General features: G+C 38.8%; 1 protein-coding gene across 1 annotated transcript in view; it reads left to right on the top strand.

The window, feature by feature from the left end:
- The window catches only part of FBN1 (fibrillin 1), a 265,235-nt gene that overhangs the window by 214,121 nt on the left and 31,861 nt on the right, over positions 1-19,253 (top strand). Inside the window, exons 46-56 of the mRNA XM_070377862.1 lie at positions 1,897-2,022; positions 3,982-4,098; positions 4,952-5,080; positions 5,760-5,879; positions 8,268-8,393; positions 12,855-13,004; positions 13,332-13,397; positions 13,667-13,783; positions 15,536-15,655; positions 17,388-17,510; positions 18,806-18,937. Coding sequence (XP_070233963.1) covers positions 1,897-2,022; positions 3,982-4,098; positions 4,952-5,080; positions 5,760-5,879; positions 8,268-8,393; positions 12,855-13,004; positions 13,332-13,397; positions 13,667-13,783; positions 15,536-15,655; positions 17,388-17,510; positions 18,806-18,937 — 1,326 coding nt within the window. The remainder of the gene's footprint in view (positions 1-1,896; positions 2,023-3,981; positions 4,099-4,951; positions 5,081-5,759; positions 5,880-8,267; positions 8,394-12,854; positions 13,005-13,331; positions 13,398-13,666; positions 13,784-15,535; positions 15,656-17,387; positions 17,511-18,805; positions 18,938-19,253) is intronic.

Here is a 19,253-nt window from a genome sequence, read left to right as displayed (position 1 = left end):
AACCTCAAGACAAAGTGAACTTCATAATCAAGTTCTCTACAATTGTAACTCTCTATTTCGCCAACAGAACTGCAAAGTAATCCATGTTTCATTAAAAAAAAAAATTCATCATGAAATAGGCAGTGTAGGAAAGAAAATTCCTAATTGAGGATCCCTTTCTAGTAAGATTCTTAATGCTCTCCATTCCCTCTGGGCCCCAGAGATGAGACAGACCAGATCCTTGCATTCACCCAGACTCAGTATTACCTGAGGGTGCCCATAGTCTAGGCTGACTATAATAAGCCCCCGAGACACCGTTCCTCAAAATCAACTCTCTTCACTGAGCTTGGTAGTGGAAATCAGTGTCCTCTGCCTATCCCAGGGAGCAGTTTGCTCATTTGAAATTCATTTTTATCCAAAATGTGAATAATCATCATCTGTTCTTCTCTGGAAGCTCAGATGGTTAAGACTCTGCCTACGATGCAGGAGACCTGGGTTCGATCCCTGGGTCAGAAAGATCCCTTGGAGAAGGAAATGGCTACCCACTCCAGTATTCTTGCCTGGAGAATTCCATGGACAGAGGAGCCAGGCAGGCTACAGTCCATAGGATTGTAAAGAGTTGGACACGACTGAAGCAACTTAGCACACACATCATCTGTTCACTAGCATTTCTGCAGACTAGCTGTAGCTCCTAAGATGCTCTACCCTAGTCTCCCCTTTTCATGATACACCCACCCCCGACCTGAGATCTAAAGGACATGGTGATTCGTCGACTCTAGATGTTTTGTGTACTTGGAAGGAAGTAGTTGTATAAATGGCAACCTGAGCACATGAAATGGGTGAAGTATATTCTGTCCTGGCGTGGGCACAAGTGTCCTGGGCAGCAAAAGGTGCCCATTCCCTGTTTTTGTCTTCTCAGTAGCCAGGGCGGGCAAACAGCAAGCTTGAATTATTCAGCTGAGAGCGGGGTACCAAGCTGCTGTCCGGCATCTGCACCCACAGCAGCATTCTGCCTTTTGCTTTCTTTTGTGACAATAGGAAAATCAGTGCTCCTCAAGTTACATTTTCCCTAAACATGGGATCTTGAGAGCTTTAAAAAATTAGAGACATAAGTGGGCATGCAATTATGTCATTTGTGAATTCATGCAACAAGTTTGGCTTCTGAGATAATTAGATTTCAGGAGAGCAAGAAGTATTAACTTGACAATAAATGTAACTTAGAGCCCAGTGAGTGGCAGAAGCAAGATGAGAGGGCTTCCTTTTGAAAGAATAGATTTAAAAAAAAAAAAAGAAAGAAAGAAAGAAACATCATTAGGATTGTCAGGTGCTGAAAGGAGTCCTATGTAGACAGGAAGGCTTGGTTAAGATGGAACAAAAGGTTATAGGAGTAAGACAAAATAATGGGGTGAAACTGGAGCAAGGGACCGTGCAGGCTGTCCATCATGAAAACCTAGCTTAGCAATGGGATTTGTTTAAATTTCCAGAGGAAGCCATGCAGCTTCCATGATTTGAGACACCAAATCTTGACTAGACAAAATACTTCAATTAAATCCATAGTCTAGGATTCTGTGTAGGCAGATAATCAAATGGATTATCTCCCAGCTTGCATGTCTGTTCTCTGTTCTATATCTAAGTTTTCTCATCTTTCAGAAGATTTTTTGGATACTGCCCCTGTTTTTCATTGCTTATGTATTGTTAATATGCTCTGAATGTGCCTAGTAAATGAGAGTAAGTTTTAACCAATTTTGAGTCAAAAATAAATATTGAATATAATGTCAGCATCAGTTTCACTGGCTTAGTTTAGAACTAGGATTAAACCTGAGGCCAATACCTAGAAGTAAGTTATTTGATTTGAAAAAGAAAAAATGATTTGATTTGGCCTTCCAAGTTTCCACTTAAGATGCTTTTTATTTACAGATCGCAATGAATGTCAAGAAATCCCCAATATATGCAGCCATGGACAGTGTATTGACACAGTTGGAAGCTTTTATTGCCTTTGCCACACTGGTTTTAAAACAAACGCTGATCAAACCATGTGTTTGGGTGAGTATGTGGCTATCATTTCATTTTTTCATATCCTATTGAAAAATTCATGTGCATCTGAATATATATAAAAGCTAACACTAATTGTTTTGCTATTTATAAAATACAGAAGCAGGTGTGTAGCATTAATATCCTTTGATATTTAATCTTTGGGAATCTGAACATCATAAACCTTTTTCTTGATATTAATTTGGCTGTCAGTTCAGAAAAACTTTTATAAAGGGATAAATTGAGAAAGATATTAAGACAAAAAATTACTTTTATTAATGGTAATAGCCTACTGTTCCTTTATAATATTTATCTGAATTTGCCTCATTGGAACAGAGTGGAATTGAGTGGTTGAGTATGAGCATTTTTTGAGAAGTGTCTGTATATATATAACTGTTACATATATATAAGGATATAGCAGGTCCTTAAAGGCAAATTTACAGATCATTTTCCTAGGGGAAAAGAGCTCAAGATTTTAAATCTCTTCCTTAGTTTTAGTACTGAATCAGAATGTTGATTTAGACTAAACTTCAAATATGTAATCAATCAAGTTCTCTCCTTCCCTCCTTTCTTTTTCTATTTTAAAGCAACATCCATTAAGTCTTTTGGGGACTACATGAATATAAATCAGGAAAAAGAACAGTCAATAACATTTAAAGTGCTTGCCTTTGGATGTAATTAGATTCATCCATTAGGGAACATTCTCATAAAGTTTTGTCATCTTCAGAGCAGATAACAAGTTTTAAGTTAAAGATTATAATCAGCCCCACTAATCACTGGAGAGATAACCCGGTGTATTCATGAAGCCCTGTCCAACTTTCATTCTCCCTCTCCCATCTGAGTTATCTGTGATCCCCACCAAAGAACCTGCCCAACCAAAGAAATTCACTTGCTTGGCTAAAAATGAATCAAGGCAGAAGTTCTTGATTGCTGGAAGGGTGACTCATTTGGATTCAGTCTTCAGACACACACGTTGGAGTCACATTCTGCTTAGCTACAGCATCCTGATTTAAGATCATACATAATTCATCTTTACATCCAAAGTCTGAAGGCAAAGGAAATCCTAACTCTAAACACTACATTTTACTAACCTGAGGTGTTACCTTCCACTCCTTCCCCATCCCTTTGTCCTGGCCCTCCACATTCTGCCTGTGGATATCGCAAACCGGGAATATCAATGGTTTTCATTTTAATTTCTTATGTCCTCCTTAGTAAAATATACTCCTACTAGAAAGATAACTGCTGTCACAAGATGCAAAGACATCATAAGACACCAAAATAGCTTTACAGGATAGTCAAAGTGAAAAGTTGTAGACCAACCAAAAGACAGCTCATACTGCTAGAGAAGAGCCAAATTGAGTGCCATCACGTTGAGATAATTTAGAAGAGAGATAAGTCAACATTTCGTGGGAGTGGTCGTGGGTTTTTAGGGGCAGACTGGGAAAAAGAAACAGATGTCTTCCAGGTGAGTTAGAAAGCTAATTTATTTTGTTGCTGATTTTGGGGTAATATCAGGTGACTCACTGCTTTTTGGTAAACTGGAGTGAGAATCTTAAAGGCTGAAGTTTGCCAGAGGTGGCAGCGAATCAAGACCCAGATGCGCACAGAAGTTTCCATTTCCAAGTGAAAATATTTGAGAAAAAGTGGCAAGGGTGGAGAATTCTAGAAGTAAATAGAATAAAATAGTTCTTGTCCAGTTCTCATGTCCTTAGCTTGCCTCCTTTCACATGCCAACCAAGGAAAGGATTTTCTCCCAAGGCTTAGAACCTCGCCTTTTGCTAGTTTCTCGCAGGGAGCTGCCACTGCGGGAACTCACACTGACGTCAGATCTAGATGTTCTCAGTGGATGCGCAATGCTTTGTGAACTCTAAAATGCCTTCAACCCCAGGCGACCATATTCCCTCTTCTTCTGTTCATAATCATGTTTTTCCTTTGTTCTTTTCCTTTCTCCTTTTCCTTCATTCCTGCTAGACATAAATGAGTGTGAAAGAGATGCCTGTGGGAATGGCACTTGCCGCAACACGATTGGTTCCTTCAACTGCCGCTGCAATCACGGTTTCATCCTTTCCCACAACAATGACTGCATAGGTACGTGTGCAAGACAGCCAACCACCAGGGGAAGGCAGTGTCATGTGTGTCTCTGTAATTAGCATCATCTCCAGCGTGCCGGCTATTGTTTTTAATATATACCAATTTAGTTGTGACAGTCGGTTAAGAGTTATATGCTAATTAAGTAACTAACAGTCAGTGAGATGCTAATTAGGTGTCAAATACAGTTAGGACATCTATGCCTTTTATTAAAATACTCATTAGCAACTATAATTTTTATGGCTACTATGATACAAATTAATTAAATTCATTTCAAAGTAAATTCAATATGTTTTAAAACATATAAAAACGATCCTTTGTAAAGAAATCACATAATTCGGGAGCAGTGTGGACCTACTAGTCTAGGTGTTTCACTGTAGCCTCTCTTCAAAGAAGTAAATTATTGAAGCTATAAAATTCTTCCTATAAAATATGCTATACTATTCACAAGCAAGGGTGAGGAACCAAATTTTGTATTGTGCAAGAGGCCACTTTTACATACTTCTGATTACAAGAATTGTTAATAATACTCTCAGATGTACTGTGTATTAGTAATTCAGTTTTAACCTTTAAAAATGAAACCTAAAGTATGATCAAAGTGAAACTCAGATAAAAATCCTAACATAAATTATCAATCGAATTAGTAGAATTATTTCATCTTTAAAGTTCTGATAGGTAAATAAAGCCAGGTTTGTTGTTATAAAGTAACCAGAAAGGAATTTCTTAAGTTTGTCTGAGCCAGCAAAGGCCACTGAAATTCAGAATAAGCATTTTTTCCCTTTAAAGGTTTTGGTCATTGATGGGATTATGACATTTTTCTTTGGAATATATCAAAGGATGTTTTTCTTGGCAGATGTTGATGAATGTGCAACTGGAAATGGGAACCTTTGCAGAAATGGCCAATGTATCAATACAGTGGGGTCCTTCCAGTGTCAGTGCAATGAAGGCTATGAGGTGGCTCCAGATGGGAGAACCTGTGTGGGTGAGTGCTGCCCCAGAAAGGCCCTGAGGCCACGCCAGGAATCACGCAATCTGTATCACAATTCTTCCTTCAGAAGCCTGGAGGAAAAAGATCAGAATAGAATTACCCTGATCCTGCCTGTAGGTGTATATGGTATATGTAGCACTCTTCCCCTTTAAGTTTCTGTACTTGCAGAAAACAGTTACAATATTACAACATTCAGTGTGACAGCTGAATTATCCTATATACAATTGTAATTCCCTTTCTTTTTTTCTTCCACATAGCTTTGTAGTAAGCTCTTCTATAAGCTGCTAGGTGCCCTCAAAAATCTTCATAGCCATTCACTTTTTATTACAAGATATTTTTTTTTCCTTTTTTTTTTTTAAATTTTATTTTTAAACTTTACATAATTGTATTAGTTTTGCCAAATATCAAAATGAATCCGCCACAGGTATACATGTGAATGCTGTACTTTTCTGCAAATATTTAATTTTCTGTAGATAAAATAAAGTATGGCTGTTACTTAGCTCACTTCCAAAAGCTGATAAAGCTGATTTTTATTGAGGTGTTAATTTTTATTCATGGTGGAGTTTTGGGGCTTTAGATTTATGTATTAGATTTGATTCCAGTGTCTTTGGATTTTAATTGCTTGATGGAAATCATGCCAGTGGGAAACTCTTTCTTCTTTTTCCCTTTGCAGATATCAATGAATGTCTCCTAGATCCCAGAAAATGTGCCCCAGGCACCTGTCAAAACTTGGATGGGTCCTATAGATGTATCTGTCCACCTGGATACAGTCTCCAGAATGACAAGTGTGAAGGTAAGAGGGCTATCAGTAGTTGGAAATGAGCAGTATTGGTTACCTCATTGACATTATCAGAGTCAAATTTTTGAGATGGTGTGATGGTGTCTTCATTTTGCAATACTTTATCAGACAAATCCAAGGGTAGGGTGTGACTTATGGGCTCACAATTAGATGATGAGACAAGAACATGTAGTTCTCAGGCTAATCTCTGATGAAGCTGTTTTGCTCTGTGTACTTGGGTGGTTGCATGACCCTGACCCTTTTCCAATGTGTTTTTATGCAGCTTATAAAAAGCCCTGAACTACCTATTTTTAAGTGCCAGTGGGCTGCAATTAAAAATAGCTTCCTGATTCCAGTTAAAATCTTCAAGTGATCACATTCAAGGTTGGATGAATGTGGCTATGTAATTTGTCATTGTTGTTTCAACTTGTAGAGTGGTAGAAATGCATAACTACAAATAAATTCTCAGCAAATTTTATAGTACTGCATTCCTCAATACATGTATCATTATGTTAAATGAAAGTCATTAACTGTCATAAATTCATAAATAAGTAGGATGAAAAGGACTTTTAAGAGGTCACCTAGTCCATGCTCCCACCTTTCAACAAGTCTGTGTCTAATCCCTAATGAGTAAGAATTGTCCACTTTTAATATCATCAATGAGAAATGTTTATTATATATCTAATTTAAATCTCAGTCAAGGGATAATATTCTAAGTGAAAACATCAAAATTAGACCTAAATACAAATTACTGTGTCATTTTACTTCTATTAGAGGTCAGCATTATTCCATGATTAATGCAAAATTACCCCTAAATGAACAGAATGAAAATATATAGAAAAAATGATTTTCAGAATAGTCAATACATGTGTTCATTCTAAATCTTTGTCCCTACCCTTATGAAGCTGGCACCTACAGTTTGATTTCTACCATAGAAGAATCATAACAACAAAAACAAGAAAAAAAAGGAAACATCTGAGCATTTTTACAAAAGTTGACTTTTAAGAAAAGATTGGATGTGGGGGTGGAGGGAGTATAGGGATGGAGTAATTCAGCAGCAGCAGCTTTGTTAGTTCACATTTGTTCAGATTTGTTAGTTAATAAACCAAAGGAAGCATGATGCAGTTATAAATGTGACATAACATGAAATAATGAAGAGGCTGGTTTTACATTGTACAGAAAGATAATCACTTTGCACTGCACATTTCTATAATATCTATTGTGTGGTGTTTACAAAACTAAGTCAAGATAAAAAAGTTAATTTCATAACTGCCCTTTACTTGGACCTCATGGGAATAAAGCTGTGTAATACAAATACATTTTGGTGTGGGAAGAACTTGTACAAACCTGAAGATAAAGAGTCCCAAGATATGAGAGAATCTCTCTTGTTGGAAAAAAATATTTCCATTAAAATAGCGTGGCTGAGACTTAAGACTTACCTCTTTTTCACTACAAATTCCTGCTGAAAGTCAGGGGAAAAGATGGGTAAGCCTCTTGGAAAGAGCGGTCATACTTTTTCCATAAGTAGGTTTATCATATACTTGGCTCACCAAATGAAGACAATTTTGACCTACACTCACTATTCATGAGTGCAGGTCAACAAGCATAAACTAGGACTCTGCCAGGCAAACTAGGACATACTCAAGCCATTCAGGATGCAGACCATCCTTAATTACCCCTTTACAGTAGATAAGGTATCCTAATATGCTCAAGGAAACCTGCCACAATTACGTGTGTCAAATTCCTATTATCTAGACGATAAAAGAAAAACTATAGTCTTTACATGGAAGATATCTTTGTTTCTTCAGAAAAATTAAACTGCAAATGAGAGACAGGAGCCTCATTTCCTGTGATGTCTTTAGTTTGTATTGCATTAGGATTTTTTTCACAAGTATTAGCGTCCTTGTAAAAGTCACAGTTTTAGGTTGATAGCATAGGATACTGGGGAAAACACTGTGGATGGGTGGAGAGGAACAAATTTGTTTCAAAGGCCTAGATCTCTCGCTGAGTAATTCATTGTTAAAATAATTTGAATTTCAGAGCATCTGCTTACTTTTTAGTGAAGTCAGACTCTAGAGTTTCTTGTTCCTTCCCAGTTGAGGGTAGTACGAAATTACTGCAACTTTTCTAATTATCTAATAAACTCAATCTGGGTAAAAGATGTTTCTCACTGCATTCCAAAGAAGGCACTTGCAGAGCCCATTTTTATGATAAGAACCAGCAAAACTAGTTTTTTAAAAGTCATCACAGCCTAAAGTCTACTCCAGCATTATAAGGAAGAATCTTCATTATTGGAAGACATTTGAAACTCAGTTAGGCTTTTTCCTTTCACATTGTGCATTTATCAGCTGACAGTATCTCCATTGTGTTTTGACTTTGTTTGACATGTGGACTTTTTTTTAGATATTGATGAATGTGTTGAAGAGCCAGAAATCTGTGCCTTGGGCACGTGCAGTAACACTGAAGGCAGCTTCAAATGTCTGTGTCCAGACGGGTTCTCCTTGTCCTCCACTGGAAGAAGGTGCCAAGGTAAGTGCTTTTGACTTTTGGCTTTAGACTTTCATTACTTTGTGTTTATTTGTTGTGGTTTTATTTTTTTTAAACATGGCAAAGCTTTGATTCTCTGTAAAAGAGAAGATGGAGTGTTTTCATTCACCCAGAGGTCTAATGATTACCATATGTCAGAAAGTTCATTTTTACTTTTGAGGTTAAAAACTCATCCATCATGTTACAGTTGCTTGTACAACAACTGTCCTGGCACTTTAAACCTGCCTCTCCCCCTGAGAACACAGACGCTGACAGGTCAGTCAGCAGGGGATCAGCCATGAGCCACTGAACACGGGAAAGCCTGGGGGAAGTTCAGTTACAAGTTCTCTGCCTCAGAAGAGGTAACCTGTGTAAGTGTGGGCCAAAACCTAGACTTTCAGACAGAAAATGCAGATTAACTCATGTGCTCCCAGGATATAGTGCCCATCTCTTACATCACAAGTTTTCTAAGAAAACAGAAAAATAAATGTGAACTGACCAGGATTCTTGCTGGCCCATAGTCTGTTTTCAGGAATAACACTTGTGAACTTCAGAAAAAGTCAAAAGGGGAGCCTGAACTTAGGCATGACAGAGTTTATTATGTCTCAGAAAACTACTTAGATTTTACTAAAGAAGGCAATTGTATATGTCTGTCTACTTATACACACTAATTTAATGAATTCAGGACCAAAAAAAAAAAATCACATTCAAACACACATATCTCCCCCACAACCCCTATCCCATTCCATTGGGGTTTTTTGTTTGTTTGTTTTATTGTTCAGGATTTTTTCTTAGTTGTTGTTTTTTTTTTTTTTTTTACTTCCATATTACCAAATAAAAGGCAATGGATGTTATTTAAGATTCCAAAAATTGGACTTTAGGGATCTCAGCCTTGTCATTTATAGCCTAGGGCAAGTCATTTAATCTTTTGGAAGCTCAATTTTCTTCTTTTTAAACAATAAGAATACCTGCCCAAACAGTCTTCTTGAATACATGACAAACCTTTTTCACTTCTGAGTCTTTCATAGACTCTTATTATTGTTATTTGGGTTAACCTTTTACTTTTCAACTGGTCATCTTGTCATGTAATATTTAGGGATGTGAAGGGGGAGCATTGAGAATTCTCTGTTGGTTTGATCTTGTAGGTAGCTATCAGAGCCCCATGTGGATTTCTGGGTTGTGGGTGGGGCCGTGCTTGATGCAAGCAGATAATCTGTCTGTTTGGTGCAGACCAGCCAGATAAATTCTAGCTCTTGCTCCTTTGTTTTTGTGTGCCTTTGGCTTGGCCGGAGTTTGGAAGGAAAGTAGTGAGAAACCAGGTGTGAATCTGCCGATGTGGCAGGCCAGAGGAAATTCAGAGGCTATTAATTCAATTTGCACTGGCCTGTCACTGAGCAAGCTAATGCTGCAGGAAGACTCAGCCCAGCTGTGAGCAGCCCTGCCACAAGCTCAGCTCCAAGAGGCAGAGCCAGGATTGAGGAATGCGAGCAGGGAAAGTGACTTTTGTAGCTCTGATGAAATTTCAAAGGTCATTAAGGGTGCTTCACAGATGGACTGGTAAACAGGCATCCAAGCAAGCCCTCGTTAAAAGGATGCGGGCGCACACACACTCTTTCCCAGTGCATGGCACCTTTGATTAAAACACCAATTCTAGACAGTGACCACAAAGCCAATATAAATCTCCCACAGGACACAGATTTTGCTAGAGCCAGGGAATTAAGAGCTGTGTTTTTATTATAAGATGGCAAATTAGGAGTCAAGCTTCTAGTGCCCATAAAATTAGAAAATCCCATAGAAGAGAACCATGGATAATGTTTCTGAAGGAACAAATGGGACCTAGGGCTCAGGTGAACAGCCTCTGGCCCCTGAAGCCACAGAGGTCAGTGAGTCACTCCCACTACGAAGTTCACTGGAGACAGATTGTCACTTTGGCTCGCTCTAAACTTCATACCTAGATGTTTTTCTGGGGTGAGGTGATACAGTGGTGCTGGGGAGGTGGGCTGGGGTATGGAACAGGGCCAGTAATAAAAGGAAAAGAGAATGAGAACATAACAGAGCAATATTACAACATGCATGTATCCAGGTTTAAAAGATACATTTCAAGCTGGAAGACAGAGGAAAGAACTGAGTTTTGATATGCTTGTTGAGATTTTTTTGAGTAGTCATTAAATTATATCTTAAGATAGTTATAGGCATAAATGATAAAAATAGGACCAGTAAAAACAAAATGCTGTCTGTGACAATGGACTTGAGGAGTAAAGCAAATGCTGGGAGGAACATGAGGAAGCCATGAGACATGCCTGCAATTCAGAGACATATTTTCCATGCCGGGTGTCAGCAGTAATAAACCTAATATTTTGATTTCTGGAAAAAAAAAAAGCAAATTAAAAAGTGTCCTTTAAAAAACTACAGTTTGTAAAGTCTTGAAGCTTCTTGACAGAGACAACATTTGAATAGAGGAGGTGTTGCAGGACAATGATCAGCTGTTATTGCTCTTCACCTTCAGAAGAGTAGTTTGCGAAAAGGTGACTATTAGGTCCCCACCCATAACAAATGTGAAAATGCAGTAGACCCCAGAGAGATCATTTATCTGAAGAGTTGGTAGCCATGATGAGTTCAACAAGTTCATTGCAAAGGCCAACTGAATTTGACTTATTGGAGCCTGGTAAATATGGTTGGCTGATACTTTTACTTTAATTCATGAAAATTTTCCTGCTGTGATCTTTTGCAACTCAGTTATTCTCACCTTGTCTCGTTAAGATGGTAAAATTGTCTTAACTGAAATTATAAATGGCTCTAATAATTTGCTACCTGGACTTGAAAACATTGACAGGAGAGAGCAGACCCAGTCATTCATAAAGAAAGGGGTATTGTGCAAAATGGAGCTGAAAACATTTCCTTAAAACCTGCAGATTTTAGCATCTGTGTAACTCAGAGTTTGCAAAACTTTGGAAGTCAAATTTGAGGGCAAACACACTCCAGGCTCTTGGATGAGCTCACTTTTTAGAGTCACCTAATTTGCTCTATAAGAAATGGAAAAGTCAGTTTCCAAAGCTGTGTCAAGCAATATTGGAGAATTTTGTAGGACCTAGATCCCAATTCCATGCTCCATGTTGGAGTCGCCAAGAAAGAACTGATGTTAAAGAAATATATTCTTTATAGTAACAAATAAGTAAATTTTAATAAAATCAAAGTATATTAAAGATACAATTTATGTACCTCAAAACACTGATATTTTCTGCTTCATTCTTTAGTTTTAAAGCACGAAATAATCTAAAAAGAAGCATAGATTTCAGTTTCAAAGATTACCCAAAGTCAGTAGAATCTGTCATGTATAAGCTAAAATTTATGTTTACCAAACAAAAATGTTATTCATTACTGTGATAGAGTAATATATAGGTTTACATTTTTTCTCAGTTAAAAATACATTAATGTAATTAGAAAGAACTAATTCTTTAGTTTTTTCCTTTTTTATACTGTAATATTAGTGGTATGGTAATATATTAAAATTGTAATAAAGTCAAAAAAGAAAGAAATACATCCTTTGAAAGGATGATTATTCTCCTTCACATCTACCTATCTTCCTGTCCTCTTTACCTTCCCTCTCTCTGTTGAGCCAGACAAGCTTCTGTGTGTGTGCAAGTGTGTTCACATATGTGCATAAAATCTGCAGAAAGCCTCACATATATTTTGTAGACAGAAACCAAATAGCTGCTTCAGTGAAATACACTGAGTTAGTTGTATTTTTGTCAGTTCACAAAACTGCCACATCTTTATTTGCTCTATGCCTGGCATCTGGGGTTTTGTCTCCAGGGCTTAGGCGACACAGAATACACAGTGCAGTGTGTAATATCACAGTGAGACCTAGAACTGGGAGATCTACCTTAACGTAGTGTGCTCACTAAATGTTAGTCCATCTCTGAATGTCCCCATCTTGAAGTCACCGATGATGACAGCACTGGAATGTGACAGTGTTGGTTTTAATTATTCACATCAGATTGCTTTGGAACCTTGGATAACATGAAAAGTAATAAGGTAAAAGTCACAGAGATTTGTTCTTCAGATCGTACTACAAAAGTTATTTATCACTTTAAAGATCTCAGGCTTCTCTGGTGGCTCAGATGGTAAAGAATCTGCCTGCAATGCGTGAGACCCAGGTTCAATCCCTGGGCCAGGAAAATCCCCTGAAGGAGGGCGTGGCAACTAACTCCAGTACACTTGCCTGGAGAATCCCATGGACAGAGGAGCCTCATGGGCTATGGGGTCGCAGAGTCAGACACAACTGAGCAACGAATTCTTTCACTTAACGATCTCAGCTCATTTACTTTTATAATCACTTAAAAAGTATGACTTTAGTCATAAGAAGAGATCACATTTAACAGGGTGGATTGTTTCTTACTCAATGTTATACAATAATGACTTAGCAGAAAAGCCATTGAGGGGTCTCTTGAATTTTTGTTGCAGATTTACGAATGAGCTACTGTTATGCGAAGTTTGAAGGAGGAAAGTGTTCATCACCCAAATCCAGAAATCACTCCAAACAGGAATGCTGCTGTGCCTTGAAGGGAGAAGGTTGGGGAGATCCCTGCGAGCTGTGCCCCACTGAACCCGATGGTATGTCTCCTGTCTGCATCTCTTTGGGCCATTCACAGGGCAGGCTGTAAGACTGCAGGCTTTCAGAAAATAAGACAATTTAATTAAGTCCAGATGAAATGTTCACTAAGATTATTTTATTTTAGGAGCAAGGTAGTTATTTTTTTCTGAAGTATGTTATGACTCAAAGCTGCCCAAGTAGTAGGTACCCCAGCTCTGAGAGCTTTGTTAATTTTCTCTGGTTTCTGGGCTTGGATTGTTCATCATGTTCCAGTATGTGCAGCCTCCACACGGTATTTGCTAAATGCCATTGGCCCACCCATTAACGAGGGTTCATCTCCACCACAGAGGCCTTCCGCCAGATCTGTCCCTATGGAAGTGGCATCATCGTGGGACCTGATGATTCAGCAGTTGGTGAGTGGCTTGCACTGGACTTTCAGCATTTTATAATATTCTCAACCAGTCTCTTCCTTGTCCTTTCTCTTGCTGTTATTTCTCCACATTTATCTTGGTAAATGAAGCCCTATTTTTTGGTCTTTTCATTTAGATACCAATTATATTATTATAGTGTTTGTTAATATTATAATACATTTCATTGATTAGACACTGAAACAATCATAATTTCCCTTTGTGTTTCTAAAAAGTTACTTTGTTGTTCACTGTTTTTTCCTCCTTTGCTTAAGACATGGATGAGTGCAAAGAACCCGATGTCTGTAAACACGGGCAGTGCATCAACACCGATGGGTCCTATCGCTGCGAATGTCCCTTTGGCTACATTCTGCAAGGGAATGAATGTGTGGGTGAGTAATAAAGTGGCTTCCTCTACAGAGATTTTACAAATCGGAAATTAAGCAATTCAGCATTCACACAAGGATATATAAACACCAAGATGGGACAGAAATAAGTTTTATATACTCATTCATGTATCATTTATCTAGCAGTACTGGCTGGGTCCCTGCCAGGTACCAGGCACTGGGCTTGGTTCTTTGGCTACCCTAGTGAACTGAGCCAACAGCGTCCTTCCTTGAATGGACCTTACAGTCTGATGACAAGGACACTGAACACGTTTGAAGAGATGGTAAAACGGACAGCATTATAGTGAAAGCCTTTAAGAAATTTTTTTTAAAAATTGGTAATTGTCATAGTCTTATTCTCTCAGTATGGAAAACACAAAATTTACCCAGATTTTGTTACACTTAGTACCATGAGAGGCTGCGGACCCAGGGTATCCTCTTGTTTTAGCCCCCTTATTCAAATTTCAAAGAAAGGCTCCTGTGACTGACCTTTGACCTCTTTTATCTAAGAAATTCAAAACCATTCAATGTAACCTAAATTAATAATGGCATAAATGCTGAGGGTTTGTCTGTGTGCATTAGAAAATGTTCTTTCCATGCAGGGAATCAAGGTATGTGGTTTTTATCCACAGCCATGGCTGTGGGAACTTAAGCAAGTTTTTCAGCCCTCTAAGCCTCAGAATATAATAAATATCATGCAGATGGATTAAAATATTTCTAATTACCTTACAGCTCTAAAAATCAATGATAGTGTGATTTTTACTAACTTGAAAGAGATGTAATAATCCTGACAGTGAAATGCAATTTCATAGCAGAACAATAGCAAAGTTGCCAGTGTTTTCTGTTCAATATCTTCAGTTAGTACGATATATGTGAGAAATAAGCCTCCTCACCAGGGTCTCTCAGCCCTGCCTTCTTGCCCTCACTTTCTGACTTCAGAACCTAACACGAGACACAGCTCTCAACAATAATTCATCACTTTTCTGTGCTCTAGACAGCTGAGATAGCAGTGTTATTTCTCTGGAATGTTCCTTGCCCAAAGGAAGGTATTCTCCCCAAGAGATATGTCAGAATAAGAACAGTCAATATTCTAGGTGGATGGATTAGGAGACATATATTTTTTAGACTTCCTTGGTAAGACTTTCTCCACAGTTGTTTAGAGAGATCATACCCTAAACATATTTCTTTCTAGCCTTTCTTCTGCCTAATGGAAGCCATCTGGTTTCCACAAATTCAGCAAAATCTACTTGACTCTTGACTTTATCCAGTGTCTTAATTTTGCTTAACCTCTGGTCTCTTATTTTGCGTAAGTTTAGTCTTCTATTTTATATCTGGCAAAACTCCATCATGTTTAAGGCTTCTTGGAGAATGATGTAATGTAAGGCCAAACTGGAGGTGTATTTCTAACATTAAGTAAGCAGAAACTTTTGACTTGTAAGAGAAGCCTTGTTTTAACCCTTTAAGCATCTCTTCCCAGCAGATGTATTTCATAACATAGGAGGCTGGAGGCACCCACGGCAAAGAGCACAGTAAGAGCTAAGAAGCCTGGGTACTGTTACTGCTACTTAGCAAGTCAAATTTTACAGCTATAAATCTGTGGTAATAAGATATGCACTCCTCTCTTGCAAGGACAGAATGAGAATGAACCAAAATGTTAGAGATCAAAGTGCTCCAATGGAATTTGAAAGGTACTATCTGAGTCCAAGTGCATTTTCTCTCAATTCGTCATATTTTGACTATACTTCTGATCACTTGCAGACACTGATGAATGTTCGGTAGGCAATCCTTGTGGAAATGGAACCTGCAAGAATGTGATTGGAGGTTTCGAATGCACCTGTGAGGAGGGATTTGAGCCTGGGCCAATGATGACTTGTGAAGGTAAGCCTCTTAAACATAGGATAGTTGGTTGCATGTTCTGATCATAGGGATAGTAGTTGGTTGATTATAATTCTTAGTATCAAATACCACCCAGGGTATATAAAATAAAGAAGATCTGGGCCATGTCATCATTTCTTCTCTATGTGGCCTCCTCTCTGCAGAAAGTATCTGAAAAAGATGTAGGTGGTTCATGACCCAGGTGATGCCACATCTAATGCAGAGTTCTCCTTGGGGTCTCTGCTACCACTAATATTTGAATATAACACCTGTCCTGTCTCCTACCCTCTTTCTTATTTTCTTTGTCTCCCCTTTTTTCCACTGTATCCTATACACCCTTTCTTTTTCTTTTCTCTTCATAGAAACAACTACACACTAAGATTAACACCAATATCCTTTCTCTCTTTGGGGGCAATCACTGCAAAAGAGGCTGTCGATACTCTCTAAGCAACTGCCAGTATGTCTGGTAGGATGCAAGGAAAGAAAGGCAAGGAGGGAGTGTCTAGAATAGCAGCTCTCAAAGGGTGGTCCCTGGATCAGCCACGTCAGTGTCACCTGGGAATTTGTTAGAAATACAGATTTGCAGGCCTTGTCCCAGACCTCCTGAATCAGACACTCTAAGGGTGGGACCCAGCAGCCCTCCAGGTAGTTCTGATGCAGTCTTAAGTTGAGAGCCACTGGTTTAAGAAGAGAATGAAGGTGAGGCGATGGTACAGTGGGTATTAAGGTGAGCTTTTCATTAGAGATATTATCTACCAATGAAGTGAAGTGAAGTCGCTCAGTCGTGTCCGACTCTTTGCGACCCCATGGACTGTAGCCTACCAGGCTTCTCAGACCATGGGATTTTCCAGGCAAGAGTACTGGAGTGAGTTGCCATTTCCTTCTCCAGGGGATCTTCCTGACCCAGGGATCGAACCCGGGTCTCCTGCATTGTAGGCAGATGCTTTACCCTCTGAGCCACTACTCCTAGTTAAAGATGTTGGTGAATCTTTAAAGGCTGTGACTAGATCACGATGTGGGATCTCACGAATGTTCTTGTCAGGATTGTTGGCCTTAGGGAAAAATGTGATAATCAAGAAGATCTGTTTTAACCCTGCTTTTCTGAACCATATTCTGATGGTTCCAAACTATGCAATCTACAGAAACCACTTTTATCTATTAATCTATTACTATTATTCCTATTTAAGGCTATAACTTAAGCCTCAGTGTGAACTAAGTACAATATCTCTATAAGAGTAAAATTATTCAGAATACTTTCTTGGGCATGAGACTCACTGTTACTTCACAGGAGCCTCTTTTATCTGGAGAAGGGGAGGGGTTAATGGTACTGAGGGTTCTGTCCTCACAGCAGTTGACTTAGCAGTTATTCTGGCTAAATGGGGTAAAACTGATCCCCACTTCATTGTGACTTTAGGGGGTGGTAACTGGTCAACTTGAGACTTCAAAGCCAGCATTTCTGAAAAGCTCCCTATATGTAGGATGACCTATAATTTCTCATCTGCCTAAATAACAATAATTATACCAGCACCAAAGTATAAACTGAGATTGTGCTGGAAGAACCAAGATGTATGATCACCCTACTTGGGCCAATTATAAAATAACCAACTCATTTTATAATCCTGGAAATGCAGAGACTGCTTGGTCCATCCATGTTTATGGCAACTTTTGGTGAAAGTATATTGCTCTTTCGGTTGAGGCTTATGGTCCGTTATTCTCTTACTGCCTTCTCCTGCAGACATAAATGAGTGTGCCCAGAATCCTCTGCTCTGTGCCTTCCGATGTGTAAATACTTATGGGTCATATGAATGCAAGTGTCCTGCTGGATATGTTCTGAGAGAAGACAGAAGGATGTGCAAAGGTGAGACATTCACGTTCAAAGTCATCTAAGCCAGGGTGTTCTAATGTCTATGATGGGCGATGTCCTTCCAAAGCATCCACTAGCAGAGAAAGACTGGAAATTGGGGAACACTGCTGTAGTCCCTGGACAATATGAGGGTTGTCATTGCTACATTTTCTCCTAAATTGTAGCTTAAAGCTGGGTTGAGGGTGGCACTGCAGACCCTGTTTAGTTCACCACACATTGCATGCCTATGACATGCCAGCCATTCTATGAGATGTGGAGATATAAGGGGGAAAAAAAACAACTTCCCCACATATAAGAAGCTCAATATGAAGAGGCTGAGAGAGAGCTATAAATAATCATAGTATGATAACTTAGAACATGAGAACACAAGGAAGGAATGTGAATAATAAATAATCACCATCACTATGGGATTTTATATTCCAAGAATGGGGTAGCATATGGAGCTGACTTGGAACAATTTCCTTTAAAAGTGCTTACTGAACACCTGCAATTGCCAAAGTACTGGACTAAGCTCTGTTATACAAAGTTGGGTAAATCCTGGGGATCCTTGAAGAGCTCTGATCTGCTTCTCCCAAGTTCTTAAATGAGCAGGTATCTGTTCTTTTCAAATGATTTACATAGAATTTTTCTTAAAGGTAGGAAGATTTCCAAAGCAAGAGCTCCATGTCACATGCAGGCTAAAGTCCAAACTTCTCAATTCAGATAACATAAAGGGGAAAGATAAAAAGAAGGAAGTGCAATAGGACAGAAAGTAAAGAATGAAGAAGAGCCACGCTGTGCCAGAAAAAAGAAACTGGAGGGACGACCTAGTAGAGAAGATATTTGTAGATGCCTGTCTTTTCCTCAAAGTGTAAAAACCAAGTCTTTCGTTATTATATTACACAATGATTCTAATATGTCATATTAATACTATGATATTAGGACATCATAAGCTGTGTTATTTAAGTATTATATAATGGAAGCATTGGTTTATTATTAGTTTGATAATGCTGTTTTAATTATCATATTATGAAAGCTTTATATAAGGCCTTTTTAGTTCAATTTGTCAAAACTAATTAGAAATCACACTTCCTGCCTTTGAAAAATTTATCAGCTAGAGAGAAATTTCTTAAGTTCAAAGGGGGTTAGAAGATGCCTTCCCATCTTGAGAGACCAGCTCCCAAGAATGCAAAAGGAAGTAGGTTAATGTTGAAATAGTGTCAGTAAAAATTGGTTACTTGATACTGTCTTATGTTTAAAGGGCAGGGAATTAAGGCAGCTCCTTTTATGAATTTGTACATTCTTTCCAGATGAGGATGAGTGTGAAGAGGGAAAACACGACTGTGCTGAAAAACAAATGGAGTGCAAGAACCTCATTGGCACATACCTCTGCATCTGTGGACCTGGGTATCAGCGAAGACCTGACGGAGAAGGCTGCGTAGGTAAGGGCAGCCCCAGCAAAGGGGCTTTGAGTGAGTGGGAAGCAACAAAGGATGGAAGGGACGTGGGCTCTGTGTCCTTGTGGTGCTGTCTTCTCCTTGGCCAGAGCCATCTTGCCTCTCTTACCTGCTATCATGACTTTCCGTGGAGGCCTCCTTGCCTCTTGATTATCTATGAATTCCACCAGCAACATCATTTCTCTCCCTCTGAGCTGGCCTTTGAGTGCTTTTCCAGGTCCATTTGCTGCTAGGAGTAGAAGACCAGGTATTTCCTCTCATCCCTTCCTTTATTGTTTACACTCCTTTGCTGTTTTGGGTT

The sequence above is a fragment of the Bos mutus genome, chromosome 10 (genome assembly GCF_027580195.1).
Source record: "Bos mutus isolate GX-2022 chromosome 10, NWIPB_WYAK_1.1, whole genome shotgun sequence".
In the NCBI taxonomy this organism is placed as follows: Eukaryota; Metazoa; Chordata; class Mammalia; order Artiodactyla; family Bovidae; genus Bos; species Bos mutus.
The sequence above is the reverse complement of the archived record's forward strand: the minus strand, read 5'-3'. Positions and strand labels throughout refer to the sequence as shown.